General features: G+C 40.4%; 1 protein-coding gene across 1 annotated transcript; it reads left to right on the top strand.

Annotated features, from left to right (window-relative positions):
- The first annotated feature begins 5,692 nt into the window (after positions 1-5,692).
- LOC140233990 (phenolphthiocerol/phthiocerol polyketide synthase subunit C-like) lies at positions 5,693-22,462 on the top strand. Its single transcript, XM_072314077.1, has 5 exons — positions 5,693-5,798; positions 9,513-9,800; positions 13,680-15,148; positions 16,205-16,298; positions 16,839-22,462. The coding sequence occupies exons 1-5, from the start codon at positions 5,693-5,695 to the stop codon at positions 22,460-22,462; spliced, it is 7,581 nt and encodes a 2,526-aa protein (XP_072170178.1).
- Positions 22,463-24,152: the final 1,690 nt, after the last annotated feature.

Below are 24,152 nucleotides of genomic sequence, written 5' to 3'. Positions count from 1 at the left end.
ATTACATCAGCCCACAATGCCAACTTTAATCTGACACTCATACTATACTCCCAACCCAAACTGTCTTTCACCCTTCTCTACACAAGCTTAATTGCATACATACACACTTAAAAGCACAAACACAAAGGCATATCCTTGTACCTCAAAACGTATAGACCTATAATAATAATATATCAAACGTCAGGAAAGGTCACAGGCATATAGGCCTACCAAAACAAGACCCATGCGTTGTATTACTGCCTGTATTCTCCTTTGTCGAACTTTAGTTTATTGACCTTGGTAGACGCCGAAAAAATTCATACGTCACAAAGATATCATTAGAAGTCATGATAGGTAAACATTTTTCGCAGTAGAGTAAGTGTATTAATTTGCCCTCATAATCAGGACAATGTGACCCTGCATCACAAAACCAACAAAATGTCGCCAGACATGGATTTTTCGTTAAAGGGGATGGCTAGTAACCGATCAGTGGGAATCAGTGGAAATACTGACCAGGCACGCTAACCTGGAAACATTAAACTGCATATTACTTGAATATGAGACCATTCTGAAGCAAATAATTTTCACACAACAATAGATATATAATGTACTCTTAAATGAATCCCACAACGAATGGAACAATCATCCTCCAGCATTCCCACTGATCAGTTACTAGCCATCCCCTTTAAGGGCAGATTCTAAAAGAGCAGACTTTAAGCTTTGATATGATGTATAACTCAATTCAAGTGATTTTCCTAACCTATCTAATTGGAAAGAGAGCACACATTCTGGTAAAGAGTGTACTGAAAAAAGAGGCTCTAAAATATAGAGTCATAATTCTTATATTCAAACGTTTAATCTTGCCAAGCTTTGCTAGATGTGTAATAATTAGGACAAAAAAAAAAGTTTCAAACGCCTTGAAAACAACAATAAAGTGACTGTCAGATTACGATTAAACTTATTTGAGCACGCTCTATTTACACATTCTATCCATTACTAATACCGACTTTCAAAGCAGTAGCATCATCATCAACGTTATGAGTTGAGAGAAAAGAGTGTGTAAAGAATTTTTAGGAAATTAAAAGGGGCCTCTATAATATTCCATATCACCCTTTTCTACAAAAAAAAAAATAATTGCTTTCCAGAAGTACTGCTTAAAAACACAATTTCCCATCAATTTATGATCCCAAACTTTAAAATAATGTAGAAGAATAATTGATCTTACAGAAAATGTGAAAAAGTCAAGATTGACTCGTTTCACCTATTTTAAGTCTTCATGTAAATCAGGGTGTGTGACTTTTTGTTGTTTTTGTGACGCACGGTCACATATTTAATGTTCAGCTAAGTCGATGTCCTACTTCATCTACAGTATTTCATTCGAGAATAAAAGTCTATTGATCAAATACGTACTTCTTACACCAAACTTGTGTTAATTTAGTTTCATTGTTTGTGAAAGTTTATAACCAGATATCATGGCCGACAGGTTTTTATTATAGTTGTTAGTTGAACTTTTACTGCCTTAACTGGCAAACCACTATCAAGATTTTATTTTAATATAGTTTAATTTCTGTCAGTGTTGACTTAATATTCTCTTCGTTAATTCTTTTATGGAAACACAGACGCATTATGTTGACACGTAGATTAACTTGTTTGCACATAATTATTCTTGGCAATATTTATGCTGTGTCCTAATCTTTTTTTTTCAAAGAAAAACAACAATAAGAAAATCTGATAGGCATAATAGGTGTAATCTGATAGGCATAATAGGTGTAGGCCTAAACAATGTTAAGTTGTGCGTGGGTAGCTCTTATGAAGTGATAAGTGATGGAAACTTAGATTACCATCTTTATATTTTGTTTCGTCCTTTTCTTGAAATGGATCGTCAATAAGTATTTTCGATGCACTTTCATTTACCGGACCATTCTGAACTACCTATACTCCACGGTCACGAGATTAGCAGTTTCGGGAAAGTGAGAATTTATATCGGATAAACATCTTTCAAGAGTGGAAATTATACTGCTTGGATTAACACAACGAGTGACAAGGACCTCCGTTTTGAACTTTTCAAGCTTGTCATTAACTGTATTTGCCTTTATATCGCAACGTCATGGATCATTATGTGTGTGTGTGTGTGTGTGTGTGTGTGTGCGTGTGTGTGTGTCATTTGTATTCCATTGCCTATTCAACGCATCAGCTTTAAATTGAAGTTTCATAAATGTGAATTTCTGATGTCTTCTGCCCTTGATTCATGTTGCTACACTTCATGCACATTTTTCAAATGGTGTGCTATATCGGTTACAACTCGTTATTCCGAAGGTTCGTTATTCCGAAGGCTCTTCAGTCCGAAGATTCCTTATTCCGAAGGTTCGTTTTTCCGAATTTCATTTTCGGATGAACAAATCTTCGAAATAACGAACCTTCGGAATAACGCCACAAATGTTCGGATTAACGAACCTTTTTTCATTTTCGGATTAACGAACCTGTAGGTATAGGGAATTTGCGTGTTTCGGATTAACGAACCTTCGGAATAACGAACCCTCCGAATATCGAACCTTCGGAATAACGAACAGCACCCGCTATATCACCTCCCAGTTACCATGGTTATACCTGGGAGCTGTCAGTCATGCTTAATGTCATGGACTCAAAGTATTGGACGTGTACTCTTTGGTTATTTCTTTCAGCATCCAGAGCTCGAAAGACAATAAGAATATAAGTTAAATGAGCAGAGATGAGACAACCGCAGTTAAGTACCATTGACATTGTCCATTGAAAGGTTGTAGATGATAATTACATCTTTATTACATCATTGTTTTGAAGTTATTCAGCTAGGAATCAATTAATTAATTAATCAATTAATGAACACATGGAATCAAAACCCCACTATTTTTTCATTATTAATCATTGGATTAATTTAATTAATTAATTAATCAATAATGAAAAATACTGAGGTTTTGATTCCATGTGATCGTTCATTTGCATATTCATATCAACCTTTCGAGAACCCTTTGGCAAAAATGAACGATATTGCAAAATTTATTAATTAAACTGTACAATTTCGTAATTTTCTTAATATCTATTCCATTTCAATCAAGCTTGTATTGTTGTGTTTTAGATCAGTCCACTTGATAAAAGGACGGTATAGTATTGGTTTAGATGAGGACTGAGCTTTTAACTTTTTGTCAGTACACGTACTAGTACCGCACGCCTGCTGGGCTCATTCAGTTATTGCACCAGCACTCACCTCACGCACATTATTTGTCGCAATATCATGCCAGAATGACTGTGGTTTTTTTCTTGTGTTTTTGAAAAGTATACATGATGTATGTTTTGCCTATTTTCTTCAAGTTATATGCTCATTTGACGACAGTCTTCTGCATTCACTCTCCCAATACATGCGCCATAATTCAGTCAGATCATTTGATTCACTATATCCCGACTGGTTACCAGTTGACGTGTTCTCTTATTCTTTTCTCCAATCTTCAATTTCTTCTTTGATTTTTATGGAATAGCACAGAGCATACCATTCTAAGAGGATTTCAAAGTTTACTTGATGGAAATCGGTCTTGTTATGGCTGAGTCATCCAAAAGTAGAGTAAAACAATGCGATTGTAATATAAAGTGGGTCCCAAGTTTTATCAGGATTGCTTTGCTTTGAATATCTCAGCCATTTCAAACCAATTTTCATCAAACAAACGTTGAATTTCTCTTGGAATAACATGCTCACATTTCAAAAGAGGTTTCTTATTATCTCAAAAAAAAAAAAAAAAAACCCCAACACCCTGAAGTTGGGTCTCAACCAAAACTATACTGCTATACGATCCCCTTAAAGTGCGGGGGTGGGGGTAACGCATATTGGAAACAGAAAATTACTCCTACTACTACTACTACTTTGGAAATACCCACACAATGAGGCCTACATATATCATTCGTTGTCATTTCAGACAGGTTTGAAAAAAAAAAAATGAAAGCATGCTCCAAGTGCTGCTATTTAATGTTGGTTTAACCTTCAGTTTACCTTTTGTCATTGAATTTAAGACATTCTATCGGTGACATGGATGAGCTGAATTGTATTATTTGCGGTGCACACGATTATGCCTATAGAGCTGGTGCAAATATCGTGTGAAACATGAACAACATTTCTGCTTGGTGATGTATTGGATGTTCATTTGGGGAATCACAGAATAGAAGAGCCGTATGAGAGACATTACACTGTTTGTGAGGGAATAAGAATGGCTGGCTAATCATTAATGGAGTGGGGAATTTTGTAAGTTTTTATTTTCTGTTGAGCCAAAAAGTCACACAACTGAAAGAAAAACAGAGGACAATGGTATTGCGGCAATCAGATGTTCCCCGTTTGCGTTTTCTTGGTTGCTAAGTCTGTAAAGGCGGATAGAGCTCACTTGTGTACCCCCCCCCCCCCCACCTCCAAGAACTGCGCGCCCGCCGCTGCCCGTGCTGGACTCCTCTTCTCGGAGCAAACTGCCTCCCTTCATAACACTATTTAGGAAGTCCATATCGAATTATATTTAAATATCTATACAGAAGGTATATTCATAAATGTGTTATGATCAACAGATTTCATACTAAGAAGAAAAAAAAAAGATAATCATGAAAACCATGAAAAACATATATGAATATCTATTGTATGTGCAAAATGTCAAATTGCATTATACACTTTTGTCGGAAATGGAATAAAATGAAAATGAAATGAGCTTAATGAGGTTAATAGCAACCAGACTACAAATCGTCGTTTGACTAATCTCAGTCATGTATCTCTTTTACCTCTAACAGACATGTCCATCTGCAGAAATTTCAACCTGGACCCTGAAGGAAGGAAAGTACTGAAGCTAGGAAGTACATACATCATTCTTTTCTGGTTATATTCAGCATAAGAACGTCCTAAAATATTCCTGTCCATGCAGGAGCTGAAATTGTGGACACTCTTCACCTCATCACTCTTTCTTCATTTAGGGGGTAATTTTGGTAGCTTCCCTTCCAAAATCATGTGATGGCGGGGGGGGGGGGGGGTAATTGTGCTGTCATTTCCTCCCTTCCAAAACCCTAAAATTGGGGGAAGGGGGGAGGGGGCTCCCTAGATCCAAAAGCCCGTGATATGGCGTCAAAATCTTAACCCATTTTCCTCCGTATCAAAGGGGGTGTTTCTAGGAATCTGGATCAAGCATGATTATGAGTATCGTTGACCGAAGAGTGGGGGGGGGGGGGGGGGTGAACGGGTTGTCAAACACACTGATTTCTTATAGAGATCAGGGCGAATAGCCATCAACACGTTGCCTATGCGTACGAAACGCGAGATATACCAGTGAGGTGGAAGTATGGTACCAGCTCCCTAGCTGGTGATACGAAAAAAAGAGTTCACTCGTCCGTAATGTAGGCACTGCGTCATCATACAATTAGTGTTTTACATGGCGAATAGACCATAGAAAAATACTACGGCTACCAAGGTCAATAGATGCTGTCCGTGCAAATAGCAGCCTAACCGTGACATGCATGGGACAAGCAGTAAACACGACCACTGATTTTCGGTTAGTATGATGGGATATGTTTTGGCACAGTTTATTGCCAAATGGAGTCGCCGCCCTTGCCGCATCCATTTCCGGCTGTCCCGGGCTGATTCAGGGTGAGAGGAGGCAGCTTCCCCTAAAAACTCTAGTGGTGAGGGCCCGAGGAGACGCGTATTCATAAAATTTTAGGAATGCCAGCCCGGGGCGGGCGCGAAGCTCTGGGGCGCATTCCACTGCTACACCATACCGGCGATGACAAGATGTACGGCAGTGAATTGAGTGGTGACAAATATTTCGGTAATGCCTTGCATGTGTCTCACCATAGGATGACGAGAAATGTATAGGCCTAATTAGAAAGTGAATATAGACTTAATTCTTTAGTTCTTGCATGAATCTTCATTTTCTGAATAATCATTTTGGAAATCTAATGTCCGAATCTAAAGCAAAAGAGATGTTTTAATAATGGGGGAGCTCCCCCCCCCCCCATCGACGTCCCTGAATATTTACGTTAAAAATGATTCCATCTAAGTATTTGGTACTATGACTCAGCATTGCATCGAATTCACATTTCAGTAACTTATTTTTATTTCTTCTCTTTTCAACATATTCAAATAGGGCTACTACGCCCTGAAAAAAACCCAAACAAACAAACAAACATGAAGACCGAAAACATGTAAGCAAAAAGAACCAAAGAAACAAAGAACAAAGGCTACACACGCATACACTTGACTATGACGTGAATTAAACGATGATTCCGATCAATGACAAATGACAATGTTGTTAGATTTTGTGAGTTGAATTTGGGAACCTACTTTCCACCCCTCTGCCCAAAATGGGGAGGAGCTAGACACGTCACAAATGGCACCATCCCCAAATTACAATCAAGAATTCTTTTCGGCAGCCAATCAGAAGCTTGTGGGTTACAAAACTCGAGACACTTAGGCACGAAAGTAGGCCGTATGTGCGTTCATCGTATTCATATAACCCATAGCGACTCACTGGTGTCATTCCGCATTGCTGTGACGTCGCTATGACTGTCATCAACCCTGCGACGTGAGCTCTCGCCCAACAGCCAGGTAAGACGAATTTCATACTTTAGGCTGCTTTCGATGGCTCTTTCTCGTATTTGCATGTGTGTGTGTGTGTGTGTGTGTGTGTGTGTTTGTCTTGTTTGTCTTTTTGTCATCTCTCCCGAAATTATATAATCAATTTATTCCGAGTATTTCCAGTGAAGTTAAACCTGCATTAATTTGCGAAATGGTCATTTCAGTTTCCCTTAATTGGGCTGAAATGTCTTATCTTACTTTTGCAATATGTGCTCATGGCAAGTATCACTGTTAATTGAGGCAGTGGTATTTTTTTTTCATTTATTGCAGAAAGCTGTCGTGATGATCAGTCATGATTTGGGAATCCTGATATTAAGCAAATAATCAACGTTGGTGAAGGTGACGGGACAATCTATCACTTCCGAGGCGATCTGGATGTAGCTATCTTTCCGAAGCGCAGCTGAGAAGAGATAGCGTACACATTCAGATCGCCGAGGAAGTGATAGTTTGTCTCATTGCCTGAAACTAAAAGTTGATTATTTGCTTTATACATGTACATAGGTAGAGTGCCACTATATACCAACCTGCGTTATTCATCGCATCACTGATAATGTTCTTTTGTACATTGTAAAGGCAATGAAGAAACTGTATTGCTGTACATTCTAAAGGCAATGAAGAAACTTACCTTGTTAGCAATTAATGTTTATGTATATCCATTTACATGTATGGTACCATCAATGTATATGATATATGTGTATGTATCTGCATGAGCAATGACATAATGCAGGAACCGATAAAATCAAATCAAATCAAATCAAATCAAATAATATAAACTCGTGAATCACACAAAATAACGTCATGCTAATTGTTCCCTAACTATTACACAGCCCAGTAGCTGTAAGTAGCGAGAGTGGGGCTGTACCGACGTGACCTACTAACACGAAGAGAGTTCAGCGATCGCATGCGATCGCTTTGAATATTGATACTTTAGATCATTTTTTGTCACCTCAAACTCATCTAATGCGAATCTTCAATAATGAGACTTCATATCTATGCTATCAATATTGAAATGCACATTTTACAACTTACCGAAAATTATGATAATATGCAGCATTAGCCAACGGTGCATCGTCTTTCACGCCAGGAAATTTTGAATATCGGGTGGTATACGCCAATAATCTCTTTGGTAGCAGCAGCTGCACGCACGGTCGACAGCGCGACCTTTTGAAAGGGCATTCAGATCATGTGACCTCCCGATATTCAAAATGGCCTGGCGTGAAAGACGATGTACCGTTCGCTTATGCTGCATGAATCATCATGTTCGGTAAGTTGTGAAATGTGCATTTCAATATTGATAGCATAGATATGAAGTCTCATTATTGAAGATTCGCATTAGTTTAGTTTGAGGTGACCAAAAAAAAAAAAAAAATGATCTAAAGTATCAAAATTCAAAGCGATCGCATACGATCGCATACGATCGCTGAACTCTCTTCGTGTTAGTAGGTCACGTCGGTACAGCCCTGTCACTACTTACAGCGACCGGGCTGTGTATAGTTACTTGTTCCCTGGGGAATTACAGGTCATCCTCATGTAAATGATCAAGCAATTAAAAAAAAAAGAAGAAGATTCATCATTTCTTTAACTCTGTGATGATGTCTCCCTTAGTAGGAGACATGACCATATATCTCCCGTTTTCCGCTCACTCCATTGGCTACCGGTCATTCCCGTATTACTTTCAAGATCCTACTTCTGACGTACAAAATCACACGTAATCTTGCACCCACATATCTTCAAAACATAGTCTCTCTTCGCTCCTCCTCTTCTGCCAGACCCCTCCGTTCATCTTCCTCTCTCCAATTACTTCATGGCCACGTACAAAAACCCGTTATGGTGACCGAGCCTTCTCTTCCATTGCCCCAACTCTTTGGAATAAACTCCCTCTTTATATTCAGAATACCCAATCTGTTGAATCATTTAAAATTCTTCTCAAAACTCACCTGTTTAATCAGTTGCAATTTTCTTTTTTCCTGGAGGCGCACACAGTCAGTTATTAATTCTTGTATCATCATTGTATCATTTATATTTTTTTCTTCTTCTTTTTCTTCTTCTTTTGTTACTGTTAATATGCTAGTTTTGTTAATGTTATTGTGTTTTCTAGTTTTCTAGTCTTTTTGTATGAATACGTGTAGCACAAGTGCGCTTAGAAACACCAGTATGACGCGCCATATAAATGCAATTATTATTATTATTATTAACAACGAGGAATTGAATTGGTTTGCAATTAATGAAAGAAAACATTACATATATTCAACATTCTTATTTCCTATAAAGGTGCCCTTCAAGTGGCAGTGATACGCTCATATCTCATATTTTCTTAACCTTTGGGGGAAAGAATTGAAGCCATGAGTACATTGAAGTTCTTCTTGCTGGTGGGAATTGGTGGGAAAAGGTGAAGAGGATGATTGGTTGATTGCAACTGATTGACAAATTACCCTACATCGACTTTTGTAAGCACTGAATTGATCAGTGTTTTAGTAGTAACCATGATTAAAAAAAAAAAAAATCATGGGCGTACATAATCGAGCAGGATTCGAACCTACGACCTCCTGATCACCAGACAGGCGTCATCTCCACTAGACCACCGAGCTTTCGCCCGACAGCAAGTGTTAGTTCTAATCCTTATAACATGCAGCGGGTACTGCAGTATTCAAATTCATGAAATTCTTCCGTCAACGTGTTTTCATTGCAACTGATTGACAAATTGCCCTACATCGACGTAAATAAGCACTGAATTGATCAGTGTTTTAGTTGTAGCTATTATAAAAAATCATGGGCGTACATACTCGAGCAGGATCCTCGAGCAGGATCCTGCTCGAGTATGTACGGCAACCCCCTGTGCAAATAATAACGAATGTTAAAAACTGTCTGCTCTGTTAGGTCTCCGTCAGGGAAGTGAAGAAATAAGCATCCACGATGGACTCGTTGAACGACCCAACGATGTCGGCCGATGACAAGATCGCCATCGTAGGTATAGGATGTCGATTCGCCGATGGCATCGACGGTGTCTACAAATTTTGGGACATGCTTGCAAAGGGTCTGGACTGCACAACGCCCCCTCCCGCTGATCGCTATGACCAGTCGTTCTTCATCATTCCCGGGGAGAAGCGGCCGGGGAAGATGTACAACAAGTGTAGCGGATACCTCAGAAAAAACCCAGAGTATTTCGACAGACAGTTCTTCAAAATATCACCAGGTAAAATTTGTACTATGACCCTGTCTTTCATGACGCAGACATGTTAGACTTTCATGCAAGAAGAATCGGAAAAAATGAATTCCATTCCTTAAAGGGATCGTATAGGTTTTGTTGAGACCTAACTTCATGTTTCTAACATTTTTCTAAGATGAGAAACATCTTATGAAAAGTGAAAGAGCATGCAATGCCGAAGGGAATTCAACGTTTACAATTGCATTATTATATGAAACCGGTTTTGATATGGCTGAGATATCCAAAACAGAGCGATCCTAATAAAAGATGGATAGGACTACATTGTTTTACTTTGTTTTTGGATGTCTCTGCCATTCCAAAACCGATTTTCAAGAAATAAACTTTGAATTCGTCGTAGAATGGTATGCCCTGTATTATTTTCATAGGTGGTTTCTTGGTATCTTGCAAAAAGTTAAAAGCCCAGTCCTCGTCTCTGCCAATACTATACAATCTCTTTAGCACGTTCGACTTTCAATTATTTTCCGTTTCCTCCTTCCCGCGCGTCCAAGACAATGTGATCAATGGATGAGCAGACCGTCTTCACTAAGTGGGAGAACAAACTTTTAGAGGAGTACCAATAATCTGTGGTTTTTTTTTTTTTTTTTTTTTTTTTTGAGGGGGGTAGAATGTTGAGATTTGAGACAAAGTGAACAGGTAAAAAGTGACAGGTTAAGTTCTAGGTGTGGGGATCTTACGAAAACAGTAGCTGATGTTATTCGATTGTTGCTTCATAATTCGGCTATGATGGTTCTCATGTTTATTGAACCGTGAAGTTCTTTCTTTGTGAGTTTGCGAGTATACTTGACGTCACATATCAGAGGTATTTTCTTTTGTTTTGTTTAGCAGTGACACTTTGTTCCCCATAGAGACGGCCTAGTTATCCATTCTTTTCTAGGCAAAGGGGACCTACCTCGATAGTTGTTTTTTGTTGTTGTTGTTGCTGTTTTTCTGAAAGGAGTGATTATAAGCGTCTTCCCTCTGCTTTGTAGCGACCCAAGATGCTAGAGTATAGAATGAACACAACAATTAAATTTGATAATCTGATTGCTGGGTTTGGGCTTTTATCCCAATTGAAATAGACAACCAATGTATCGTTTTATATTATTCATTAAAAAATGTCAAAATATTGATAATCTATGTCACCCATAGTTGTGCACCAGATTGTTCTAAAATTCCACAAGCATGGGACCGTAAGAGGAAGGGGGAAATTCCCCTCCAATTCCCTTCCCTCTTCGGTCCTTCTACTTCCTCATAAAGGTCATACGAAAGTCATACGAATCTTTTAAGAAATCGTGCAATCTGTTTTTTCATGCTTAAAATTTGCATATAACGTGAATAACATATTACGCTGATTAGCTGAACACTCTTGGTTGACTAATAAAGATACCAATTGCACAAGGCTGCCAAAGTGACAACCACAGCTTGATTTACTTCAATACTCTTCTAGAACACGAAGTAATAGAAAGCCTTCTACTAAACAACTTTCCCACGTCAGGTATACATGGAATATGGTACCATTTACCGGACTATTCATTGTTGATAAGCAAATTACCTGACCATGACAAAAATGCATGTTCAGAGGACAAGTCCACCTGCATGTACATGTAGATTCAGTGGATGCAGCAATTTGTGACGTCACAACCTGTAGTTGTCTTCTCATCCAGCAGTGACAGAGCAGAAGCTTCAAAATTTCAGAACTTTTGATTGGATATTCCGATTTTCCTCAAACTCTCACTGATGGGTTTTACTATAAATGATATTGCTGCATTCCCTGCTGTATGATGAGCGGATTTCTCAAAGATTTTATCGAAGGTTTATCATTAATATCAATTCATGTTATCATTAGTGTTGCCACAATTCCTGTATCGAAATTAGCAACATATTACGTAATTCGTTATCTTACCTATAGTGCATAGTAGCTGAATATTCTTATTTGATAAATAAAGACAAATGGCTGAGCGTTTTGCTTTTAACACACATCTTAAACACGAATCAGCAAAAGACATTATCTAAGCAAGTTTTCCACGTCATATGCATAATATTATACCATCTACTAGATTGTTTACATAATTATGCAAAGTAGTTCATTATGCTCATTTTGCATTTTAAGGCACTAACATCATTTTAAGATGGAAACTTTTGTTTCAAATGGACTCCCGTCATATAGATATTTGAAAAGTTGTATTATTCATGTTTTCAGGATTTCCTTATAAAGATTAGCAACATTGGTCCTAAATATTATGAAATATGCTAATTGTGACCCTGCACCTCAAAACAAACAAAAAGTCGCCAGATATGAATTTTTAGTTAAGACCATATTCTGACAGAGCAGACTTTAAGCTTTAAAATGCTGTATAACTTAAATCAAATGGACTCTCCTAATCTATCTAAATATTGGGAAGAAAGCACAAACTCAGGAAAAGAGTGAACTGAGAAAAGAGGCTCTGAAGTACAGTGTCTATTCAAGCGCTTAATCTTTACCAAACCGTGCTGGCTGCGCGATGAATGGGACAAAAAAACAGGAAGTAAGCCACCAAAGTAACAACAATGAAGGGATTATCAGCTTAAACTGAAATTAAGCATGCCTCATTAACACATTCTGTCCATAACTAATGCCTTGCTTTCAAAGCAATAGCACTATCCTTTCAAAAGTTATTAGAGTTGAAAGTGAAGAGTGTGGACAAGGTTTTTCAGAAATGAAAAAGGGATTCTAAAGACACACCTAATCACACTATTCTACCAAAAATGTTCGAGATAATCTGCTAAAAAACACACACTTTCCTGCCCGTTTTATGATACCAAATTTTAGCATAATGTAAAAGAAGACCCGCTCTTACAGAAAATATGAAAAAGTCAAGTTCGGCTAGGTTGACCCATTTCGCTTATTTTCAGTCCTAACGCAAAATCAGTGTGTGCGACTTTATTTTCGTTTTGAGGTGCACGGTCACAATTAGAAGGCTACAATAATGGTTATTGCATAAGACTGCCAAGGTGGCAGACAAAACAACACGATTTAACAAAAACCCTTTCACTCAATCACTTGTCATTGTCATATACATAGCATGTGGTACCATCGACTAGACTTTGTTCATATGCAAATTAGTCCCTTATTCTAATTTGCACGTTTAAGACACTTACACCAACGGAAACTTAATTGTTTTTGATTGTTTATATTGATTCCTCGTCATAGCATACCCTTGACAGTTGTATTATCCATCATGCCTTCTGGCTTCCTGATTTAAAATCATTCATTTACTACATAAGCAACATGTTAATTATGTGATTAGCTACTAATTCATTTCATCTTATTTCTGGAGTATGCATTGGAAAAAAACAAAACAAACAAACAAACAAACAACGACAACAATAATAATAAAACGTATTCAACAACCTTTCCTGGTCTTAGACACACACAAAAAAAAAAATCTACCCGAACTACGATTTAAAGGGATCGTATAGTTTTGATTGAGACCAAATTCAAGTTTCTAACATTCTTCGGAGAGATTATGAGAAACCTTTTGTGAAATCTAAAAGAGCATGTAATTTAAAGAAGGATTCAACATTTATTTGATGAAGATTGGTTTTGAAATGGCTGAGATATCCAAAACAGAACAATCCCAATAAAAAGTGGGGTGGGACCCACCTTTTATTCGGATCGCTTTGTTTTACTTTGCCTTTGGATGTCTCGGCCGTTCCAAAACCAATTTTCATATAATAAACTTTGAATTCCTCAAAGAATGGTATGCTCTGTATTATTCCATTGAGGTTTCTTGGTATCTCGCAAAAAGTTAAAAGCCAAATCGTCATCTCCACCAATACTGTACCATCCCTTTAATGATATCATATTTTTAAAACCTTAATCTACAGAGGAAGCAGACCATATGGACCCACAGGTTCGGCTCCTTCTTGAAGTAGTTTGGGAGACATTCCAAGATGCAGGAATACCAGCCCAGTCGGTTCGCGGATCGAATACCGGCGTGTATATGGGCGTGACTGCAAGCGAGTACAGCATCCTAATCACAATACCTGAGGACAACATCAATCTTTACACGAATTCGGGCACCAATTCATGCATGGCATCGAACAGAATCTCCTACGAGTACGACTTCCATGGACCTAGCCTGACAGTTAACACTGCATGCTCTTCATCACTGTATTCCATCCTTCTTGCGTGTGATGGCTTGCGGAAAGGGCAATGTGACATGGCCGTGGCGGGTGGTGTGAACATTACATTACTTCAAATCACAAGTGTTGGATTCTGTCAAGGCGATGTTGTTTCTCCTGACGGCAAAAGCAAGACCTTCGACAACTCTGCCGACGGATATGCCCGGGGAGAAGGTGTAGGGGCTGTCGTTCTCAAGCCATTGAAACGGGCCATTGAAGACGGAGACAGGATCTACGCCGTCATTCGGGGAGGGGCACTCTCTAACGACGGTCGCACTTCTGGAATTGCTCGCCCTAGTTATGACGCGCAGGTTGCTCTCCTCGAAAAGGCTTACGACGATGCCAAAGTCAACCCCACAGATTTGACTTACCTTGAGGCTCATGGTACTGGCACAAAAGTTGGTGATAGGACCGAAGCCAACGCAATAGGTGAAGCTTTGGGCACTAAGCGTCGGTCTGATCAGCATCCACTTTATATCGGATCGATCAAGACAAACTTCGGACACGCCGAAGCAGCAGCGGGTATAGCTGGAGTCATCAAGTTAGCCCTCAGCTTACAACACGAGCAGATTCCTAAGCAAGTGCACTTCAAGTCAGGAAATGAGAACGTAGACTTTGTGAACTTAAACCTCCGTGTTCCAACTGAACTTACAAAATGGCCAGAGAGAGCCAAGAAAATTGTTGGTTGCAGCTCGTTTGGATTCGGCGGAGCTAATGCTCACATCGTTTTAGAAGGTTTTAGCTCAAGGAAGAAACAAAACTCAGTCACTAACCACAGAGCTACGGAGAAGCCTTCTATATTGTTCCTCTCAGCAGCAACCAAGGGCGCCCTAGCACAATACCTCCAGGACTGGGAGACGTTCTTGACCGAGGTGATAGGAGATGACGGGGTATTTTACACCAATGCGTTGTACACAGCAGGTGTGAGGTCCACCCACCTCGACCATCGCATGTGTATAATCGTGAGATCTCCCCGCGATGCAAGGAACCAGACCAGACTTAAACTCCAACAAGACACCAAAGCCACCTCTACTGTCATAGAAGGCCAGGCTAGGGATACGAATATTTCTGTTCGTCGCTTGGTGTTCGTTTATTCAGGGATGGGCGCGCAGTGGTGGGGAATGGCTCGTCGTCTGGCAATTGATGATCCTGAATTCGGTGATATCATCAAGGTATGACTTTTCTATTTACATGTAATTCATCTTCACGTCATTGTGTAGAAGTGAGTAGGCCTACCTCCTGGTATCTCTAGTAAAGCACACCAGCAAATATCTGCTGTCTTTCGTCTTGGTCTAGTCAGGGTTCAACTTCTTTGCCTTTCTTTCCACACCGGCAAGTATGTGCAAGCATAGATTGAATACCATGTATCTGTAACCAAGACATTAAATGAGTATGTGCACACTGGAGGGCAAGGGGAATGTGTATTTATTACTCCATACGTAAGTCTCTGTGACTGAATTAAAGTTAAACTGACTAATGTAAATATCTCTAATGAACCACCTATCTGTAGTGTGGTGTGTCGGTGTGTTTCTATATCATTTTGTCAATGTTTCTATACACACGCTTATTAGCTTTCAGTACTCTCCTTCCACTAAACGTAACGTAATGGCATGAATACCTTAATTTTTGTTTCTTTCATCCGCATCATTATTATGCCATTTTGAAAAAACGTACTAAGATGTAATTGCATGGACATCTCAAGTTCTGTTTCTTTCATATGCATTATTATGCCATTTTGAACATTATATGTACCTTTTGATTGGATGTATTACATAGTTTGCGTATTTGCGTTGCTACACAACTGGTAGTATCTCCTTGAAAATTGCTTTGTTTGCTATTGTATTATCGTGTATTATCCATTACCTGTTATGTGTAAAGTTGCAATGTGTTTAGTTTTTGTGTCATGTTTGTACATAACAGTTGAAATGAATATGAATTGAATTGTATCAAAATCAAATTTCACATGTATTTAATTCCTGCCTAGGTAGTAAACACTTTTCCCATATTCAAAGCATTTATTTTTGTTTAACGTGTATGTTCATATACAGCCCTCATCATAAGAACTCGCGAATCGGTCCGCTTGTAACCTCTTTGCTGTGGAATCGTTAGCTTGAAATTATAGGAATTAAGCAGATTTAAGTCGAATATAAGATATTGTACAACCTTTTGATCATATTCTCTCCATGTGACTCATTTTTCTTTTCATTACATTTACTCCTCGTCAACAGAATATCGACAAGATGCTGTCGAAATTCGGAGCAAAGTGGTCTCTGATGCAGATGTTAACTACGGAAGAAGACCAAACAAAGATCAACCAGACAGGTAAGCACCCTACAGTTAATTCATTTCAAGAAGCTATTCGAAACAGTTATCTTACTCTTAATCTATGAATGAGCAGAATTCGACCAGAGATAAAAACAAAGGAAAACAAGTTCAAGTCATCTAAGAACACTTGCGAACAGATTCGTGCACTCACGCCCAAAAGTGTTCAGTAGTTCTAAAATGAGATCGAGACGTATACATAGCAGGGGCTGCGGAACGTTTGTAAGTGTGTGTGTGTCTGTGTGTCTGTGTCTGTGTCTGTGGAGGGGGGGGGGGGTCGTTCAAGCTAAATGTAATGAAGTATAGAAAAATGCTCTCTGATTTTTTTTTTTTTCAAAGTAAAATAGCTGTAAATGTGTATTTAGGGACCGAAGTTAATCCATTTCATTTCCGGATTGATTTCAGTTACTGGGGTGATATGGTTTGATATGAATCACAAGGAACCGACGGTAGAAAGACGCATGAAAACCATTTAATTGCTTATTACCACTATTCTCATTGTCACCATTAACGTATGTTGCGCTCAATTTTACATTCTAGACATAGCGCAACCCTGCCTTTGTGCAGTCCAGATTGGTCTAACTGAATTCTACCGCTCTCGAGGAATCACTCCAGACGCCATTGTGGGGCACAGCGTCGGGGAAGTCGCCGCAGCGTATGCCTCCGGTCATCTGACTCTCGAAGACGCAGTTCGCCTTATCTACACCAGAGGATACCAGCTGAGAAAGACAAGTGGCCGTGGGACAATGGTCGCCATCTTGCATCCAGTTGAAGAGATCGAAGCACGCCTGAAGAGTAGCAAACATGAGAGTAAAATCAACGTGGCAGCGATCAACAGTCCGAGACAAATTGTCTTATCTGGTGATAAAGAGGCCCTCGCATCCTTTACCGAAGATCTCAAGGAAGAAGGAGTGAGATGCATCGGTTTGAAGGTAAGCAATGCATTCCACAGCTACCAGCAGGAGGACGTGCGCAAGTCTTTCCTCGCCAGTGCGAAATACCTCAACACAACGTCGGGAAAGGGAACCTCCAACGTTATTCCATCAGTTCCTATTCTGTCAACTGTCACGACCACCTACTTGGAAAGGAGTGAAGTCAACAGTGCGTCCTATTGGTGGCAGAACATACGACAGCCCGTCAGATTTATGGACGCTGTAAAGAAGCTATTGCAAGATGGCTACAACTGCTTCCTGGAGATTGGACCTCATCCAGTATTATCTGCCGCCATTCGAGATACACTAAGGACACCGTCAAATAGCAACAATCAGGTGGTTGTTACAGGATCCTTACAGAGACCTTCGAACACAAACTTGCTTGCAGATGACGAACTCAGTCTCCTTCGCTCAATCTCGAGACTCCATGTTGAAGGCTACCCGATCGAACATAAGCGACTCTTTCCTGACGGACCCTGCGAAGTTGTGTCACTTCCGTCATACCCATGGCAACACGTGCTCTGTTCAGGAACTACACAGAAATCAAGAAAGCTCTTTAGTTTCCCTCTTCAACGTCATCCTTTGCTTGGGAAACGCCTACACGTCTCTCATCTGAGTGGAGAAACATCGCCGAAGATTTGGAGCTCGAAATTTTCACAAATGTCTGTGCCATGGCTGCGGGATCACAAGCTTCAAGGAAACGTCATTGTCCCTGCTGCAGCTCACATCGAAACTATGCTAGAGGCAAGCCGTGAGATCTATCCCGAACTTGACTTTGTTACACTCAAAGACGTCAAATTTGAGAGATTCATCTTTGCTCCCGAAGTAGACGGTTCCATGGAAATTACTCTTGAGACCGGGCAGCAGGAGGCAAATTTAACCCTACGCAGTTTCAACCCCGCTGATCGCTCCTGGAAATTAAACAGCATGGGAACAGTAGATATTCCAGTTGGGGCTCCCAATTCCTTGCAGCCCTTGGCAGATGTCGCTAGGTACGTCAAACTGACGTCTGAGGACATACAGGCAAAATTCCCACACATGATTGACCAAGCAGAATTTTATGAAGTTGTGTGGGCGCGTGGCTATCATCTTGGAGAAACTTTCAGATGCATCGAAACTGCATACTTCAGCCATGACTACAACGAGGCCTTGATGTATGCGTCAGTACCGGAACCGATTAAGAGTGATTCCAATCGCTACAACTTTCACCCTGCCCTCTTTGATAGCATTTTCCAAGGATTCGGAGTCTGTCAAATGTTCCAGGAGCAAGAAAAGGCGCGGCAAGAAAATGCCACTCCGAAAGTTTGGTTCCAGGTTCCTCACGCTTTACAAACCATTCATGTCTTGGGAAGAGCGCCGCTGCGGATGATGTTCTATATCCGTATCAAAGAGTTGGACGGAGTTACCTGTGGGGATGCAGTTTTGGCTGATGCATCTACGCAGAGAGTGTTCACTCGCGTAGATAACATGATGTTTGAAAAGGTGAACTACGAGTCAGAGGAACGGGTACAGCTTTGGAGCAGGAAGTGGATGCCACTTTCCCCTGATTCAGACAGGGGTAGTACTTCAGCAACTGAGACAGTTGTTTCTGGGTCGATTGTCGTGGTGACAGACAAGTTAGGCATCTGTTCAGAGCTAATCAGACATCTTGACAGGGACAGAATTTCAATCTTTGATCCATGCAATTCATGTGACATCCAGCAGGATTTCTGCAAGATCCTCCAAGCGATGACAGACCCAAGTGATGTCATCCTGCTATCTGCCTTGGACATACAACAATTCGACAATGTTGACGTTATCAGCGCGGAAAAGTTTTTGGAGGCGCAGCGAGTGGTAGGAATAGACATCATAGACATGTACCGTGCTCTGGTTTCGAGTAACATGGCGAAAAGGCCGAGAGTCTGGATCGTGACTCGTGGCGCTCAGGCAGTGACTGAAAAGGATGTTGTCAATCCAATGATGGCCCCTACCTCATCTCTCTCACTGACACTGATGCACGAAGATCCAGAAATGAGAGTCATTACCGTTGACCTGCCTTCTATTCAAGAACCCGGAGAAGCAGCGCTTTGGCTATTCAAGTACATGCAGAATGCAACGTCAACAGAAAATCACATTGCGTTGCGACATAAGCAGTCGTTTGAAGGAGGAAGCAGTACCGGATCAACCTTCAACACCTATGCCCATCGAGTAGTTATTCAGCCCCAATCTACTTTCGCGGCAGCAAAGTCAAGCGAGTGGGACATTGACCTGACTAAAACGCTGATCCAGAAACGAGTAGTTGCTGAACAAAGTGAGGGGACATCTCTGAATGGTCAAGAAAATGTAGTCAACGTAAATGTGTCTGCATTTTCTGTGCAACAATTGCAAGGAGACCCCTACAATTGCTGTTATCTCTTTGCTGGGCAAGTCAGGAGTAACAGTGAGCAGGGTAGATGTGAAGTGGGTAACACGGTGCTTGGGGTACGAACGGGCGAGAAGCTATCAGCCATTGTTGCAGCTGAAGCATCAGATCTGGTACCTATACCTGACAACCTCACACCTGTCACAGCTGTAAGCATTGTCAAGGATTATTTCCCTCTATTCGTTGCTCTGAATGGTGCACTAAAGTCGAATGAAAAGAGCAAGGTCATCGTGTGTTTCAGTTCAGTAGAGGATCATGCTGGGATGATAGCAACCAAATTCGCCCTAGAGAAGAAGGACGCTACGGTGTATGTCCATATGGTATGTGAAAGCGGAATCACAAAAGCGTCTGCACTTCTCGGGCAGGAGCGTGTTGTGTCCATAACCACTGACAACATCGACGCACAGATCAATAACAAATCTGCTGACGTTTTGGTACTTGTAGGTGAATTGCCAGACAAGAAGAGATTAACCAAGCTATTCCAAAAGGTTCGTCCTCTTGGGACAGTCGTTCAGGTCGGAGGAAAAGTTTTCAATGAGATGAGGATAAAAGATATGCCTCCGAACTTGTACTCGGTTGCAATAGACACCAGCCTTGGACAACTCACTGGAATGGTAGACTCTATCTCTAGTCTCTTGCACTTGTTCGATGCTCATGAGAATTATCATATTCACATGCCACCTGCATCATCAGCTTTACCAATTTCAAAATGTGCAAAGGCTTCAACATCCCTAGAAAACGTCACTATCTACATAGACGAAGACAAAATACCAGTTTCACTGAACTTCGAAAGGTCCACGTTCTCAGCCAATCCACAGGCATCCTATCTTGTGACAGGCGCATCAAAGGGATTTGGTCTCTCCATTGTTGAATGGCTTGCAAGCTCTGGGGCACGCCATATCTACATTATTTCAAGGAATGTACCGGGAGCAGAAACCTCTCAGCGCTTAAACTTGCTTCGAGACAGAGGGATTCACATCACACACATTGCGGCGGATATGAGTTCTTATGGAGATGTTGAGAGAGCTCTACTAGCCATTCAGCAGGATGAGGACCATGCACTTGAAGGAGTTTTTCACTCGGCAACGTTGTACAGTGATACATACCTTCAAAGTCTTACCCAGGAAATCTGGAATATGGTTATGATGCCCAAGGCGTATGGAGCATTGCTACTGCACCAACTCACTACGAAGCTGAATTTTCCAATCAAGCATTTTGTGATGGTATCTTCACTGGCAGAGATGATCGGAAATAGGGGACAGGGAAATTATTGTGCAGCAAACACCTTCTTGTCGTCCCTCTGCACGATGAGACGAAATTGTGGTCTACCAGCGACATCACTGCTACCTGGTGTAATCAACTCACAAGGATTCGCCGCGAGAGAAGGCCTTGTTGACCACTGGAAGAAACTGGGACTTGAAAGTTTGTCACCGTCGGAAATCTTGGGCGCTTTGGGATGCATTCTGTCCACTGACTACACGGTGGTTGGAGTATCAGCCATTCTTGATCGACTCGAATATGCCAAGGGCTTTCATGTCATGATATCACATCACTTTTCCGATCCAAGTGGAACCTTTTCAGTACTGAAATCATTGTTTCCACCTGAAATCATGTCTCTGGAGAGCGAGCGGGATATCAGAAAGCAAATCAAGCGGGCTGCCCAGGCGGAAGGGAAATCCTTGATCATGCAGTCTCTTTCCGCTTTTTTCTCCGAACGCCTTGGCTACAGTGGAGAAGTGTCGCAAGATGCTACACTGATGTCACTCGGTCTGGACTCTCACTTATCTACCGACCTGAGCAACGATATTCACGACCAGTTTAGTGTGACTCTGACAGCCATGTCGCTTCTGAATGACACGTTAACTCTCAGAAATCTGACTGAGGTCATCTATTCACGCATCGTATCTGAAGGACTGGAGGGGGAGGAAGCAACCGCCATTGCAACGACTGAAGGTCCCGGTGATGCACTTTGGCTGGATGTAAATGAGAAGCTGGACTCACCGTCAGCACAACTGATATGCTTCCCATCGGTGGGTGGAGGTCCAACTATGTTTCTTCCATGGAAGAAAAAGCTTGCTAGCCAGAATATCCAGATGATCACTATTCAGCTTCCAGGATGGGAACGTCGTGAACAGGAGAAACCTCTCCAGAGCCTTCAGGACATCATCACCAAGATTGCTGAAGCTTTGATGCCGACCCTTATTCGAGGTCACTTTGCATTCTTTGGACACAGTGTCGGTGCACTCATCGCATTTGAGCTGGCACATCACCTAAGAGAAAACTACAACATTTCTCCCGCACACCTGTTTCTCAGCGCATGGTACCCGCCAACAATGGCATACCCTCGACCAGATGATATGAAGGAAAACGAGCTTCTCTATCGGAAAATGCAACAGATCATCAACAATCACGCTGATTCACCTAAGGTTCCTACCTCCAATGGTCATTCCTTCCAGTTCAGCTTGTTCGAGCCGTCCACTATGAACAACGTCAATCTAAGAACCTCTCTCATCCCCAGTATCAAAGCTGCCATATTCATTTGCAAAAAGTATCGCTATGCACACAAGGACAAGCTCCTTGGCAATCTGACCGTATTCGGAGGCAAGGATGACTCTTTTATCAGACCATCAGTACTGGATGACTGGAAGAAGGAGGTCAGTCCAAGAGCTAACTTCGTAAAGGTGACGTTTCCTGGCCAGCACATGTACATCCTTTCTGCTTCCAAACATGTGCTGAAGTGTGTCATGCGAACACTCACAGGCATTCGGTTGTCTGATGACAACCCGGAGAATGCTATGAAAGGCAGCGGTTGTTACTTTTGGCAGAGGTAAAATCGATATGTCTATCACTCCCTTGTCTCTTTACCGTCCCAATTTTCCTCTTTCCTTCTCTCTCTCTTTCTCTCTCTCTCTCTCTCTCTCCTTAATACTCCCAACACACTATTTGGCTATCTCTATCTCTTTCTCTCGCTCTCTCTTCCCATCTCTTTAGTTTTATCTGATACAATTTCTGCAATGTTTTATTCCTTGCTCTGTCAATTCACTTTCAAATATTCCTACTTAATTATGATGATATTGTACAGTCTTTTTCCTAAGTATATTCCTTCTACAAGAGCAATACTCTTTTTCTTTATATTGTTTTAGATAGTAAATATTCAGAAACAGGGTCTCTTTTAAAGACAAGTCTTTCTCTAAAACAGCGTAAGATTTACGATTAGTTTGATTCGTCCAGGGAGGTGAACCAATCGACTGACTATACTGAGGTGGAATGTTGACAATGTCGTTGTTTTTATTTGAAGCGATATTAACGATGCAAGGAACCTGACTGCCATGGAAAAACGACATTCCCAATTGTGTTATGTATGCCTCGTAACTACAGAACTGAATCACATTCCTCTTCCTTTGTGTGTGTGTGTGTGTGTGTGTGTGTGTGGTTATCTTAAATATCTTTCATCTTATCAAGTTCAAGTTCAAATGTATTTATCCTAGACGGTTGCCTATTCGTTTTTTCTAAAGTGACAGTACGTGTATAATTATTATACTGATCATCTATTTTGTTCATTGATTATATGTATTTACAATCATTTATCTCCGTTTCAACATTCTATTATTTTTTGTTTATCGGTCTTTTGACCAATCAACGTTATGTTTCATGAATGATCTTTACCAACATGTGTGTCTTCCTGATCCAAATGTTTCCAGACAAACGAAAAGGAAAAAAAAAAGAACTGTGGAGAATGACCTCACAAAGTGATGCAACTGTATCAGCTGAAAGATTGCGAAAATGTTTATCTATGTGACACATATCGTGGGTAAATGTCATAAAATATGTTGCTAATCGCAGGCATTAATTTTGTTTTTACATGTGGATTGCTCAAACGCTTCATAAAGAAAATTACTTGCAGTCAAGATTTTTGTGGAATTCATTTTCATGTAAGTAGTTAAAATATCCAAGAATGTCATGCTCAAAATTCCTTTCATTATCACGAAATCAGTTCTAAAGACTATTTTCTTATATTTCGCTTTACCTTCTTTTGGTTTGTAAAGGACCACTTAAATATGTGGATTATTGTAGAGTAGGCCTACTTGTATTTTGTAAGGTGCATTCACTGTTTCTTGAATATAACACACCTTTAGTGAGACAAAGAAATGCATTGCTAAGTTGATTTCTGCATAGATTTGTTAAATCATATAATATTTCACTATAACAAAAATTAAAAACTACAGTCGGTAAAGTTATCTTAATTCATATTGTTTGAAGATGAAAGAAAATATAATTCCTATCTATACGGAAACCCTTGCTATGCCAATTGTTACGCACAACTTTGGCTTGCTTCGACTCCTATCGAGTTAAATGTAAATAGCGCTTATGTCCGTACGTCATAGTTTAATATCAATGGTTGTACCTGTACTGAATCTTGCATGCTACGACTGACGTTTGACTTTGAAGTGGTAGATTTATACTATGTATTTTTTTTTTTGAAGTGATAACAAATTTATGATACTAAGGGCTACAACATGA

The sequence above is a fragment of the Diadema setosum genome, chromosome 10 (genome assembly GCF_964275005.1).
Source record: "Diadema setosum chromosome 10, eeDiaSeto1, whole genome shotgun sequence".
NCBI lineage: Eukaryota > Metazoa > Echinodermata > Echinoidea > Diadematoida > Diadematidae > Diadema > Diadema setosum.
This window is presented reverse-complemented; position numbering and strand designations above follow the sequence as displayed.

Coding starts and splice junctions, on each gene's coding strand:
- LOC140233990 (XM_072314077.1), top strand. CDS start 5,693: ATGCCAGCCCGGGGCGGGCGCGAAGCTCTGGGGCGCATTCCACTGCTA. Junction 5,799..9,512: donor GAGTGGTGACAAATATTTCG/GTAATGCCTTGC, acceptor TGAAGAAATAAG/CATCCACGATGGACTCGTTG. Junction 9,801..13,679: donor GTTCTTCAAAATATCACCAG/GTAAAATTTGTA, acceptor CTTAATCTACAG/AGGAAGCAGACCATATGGAC.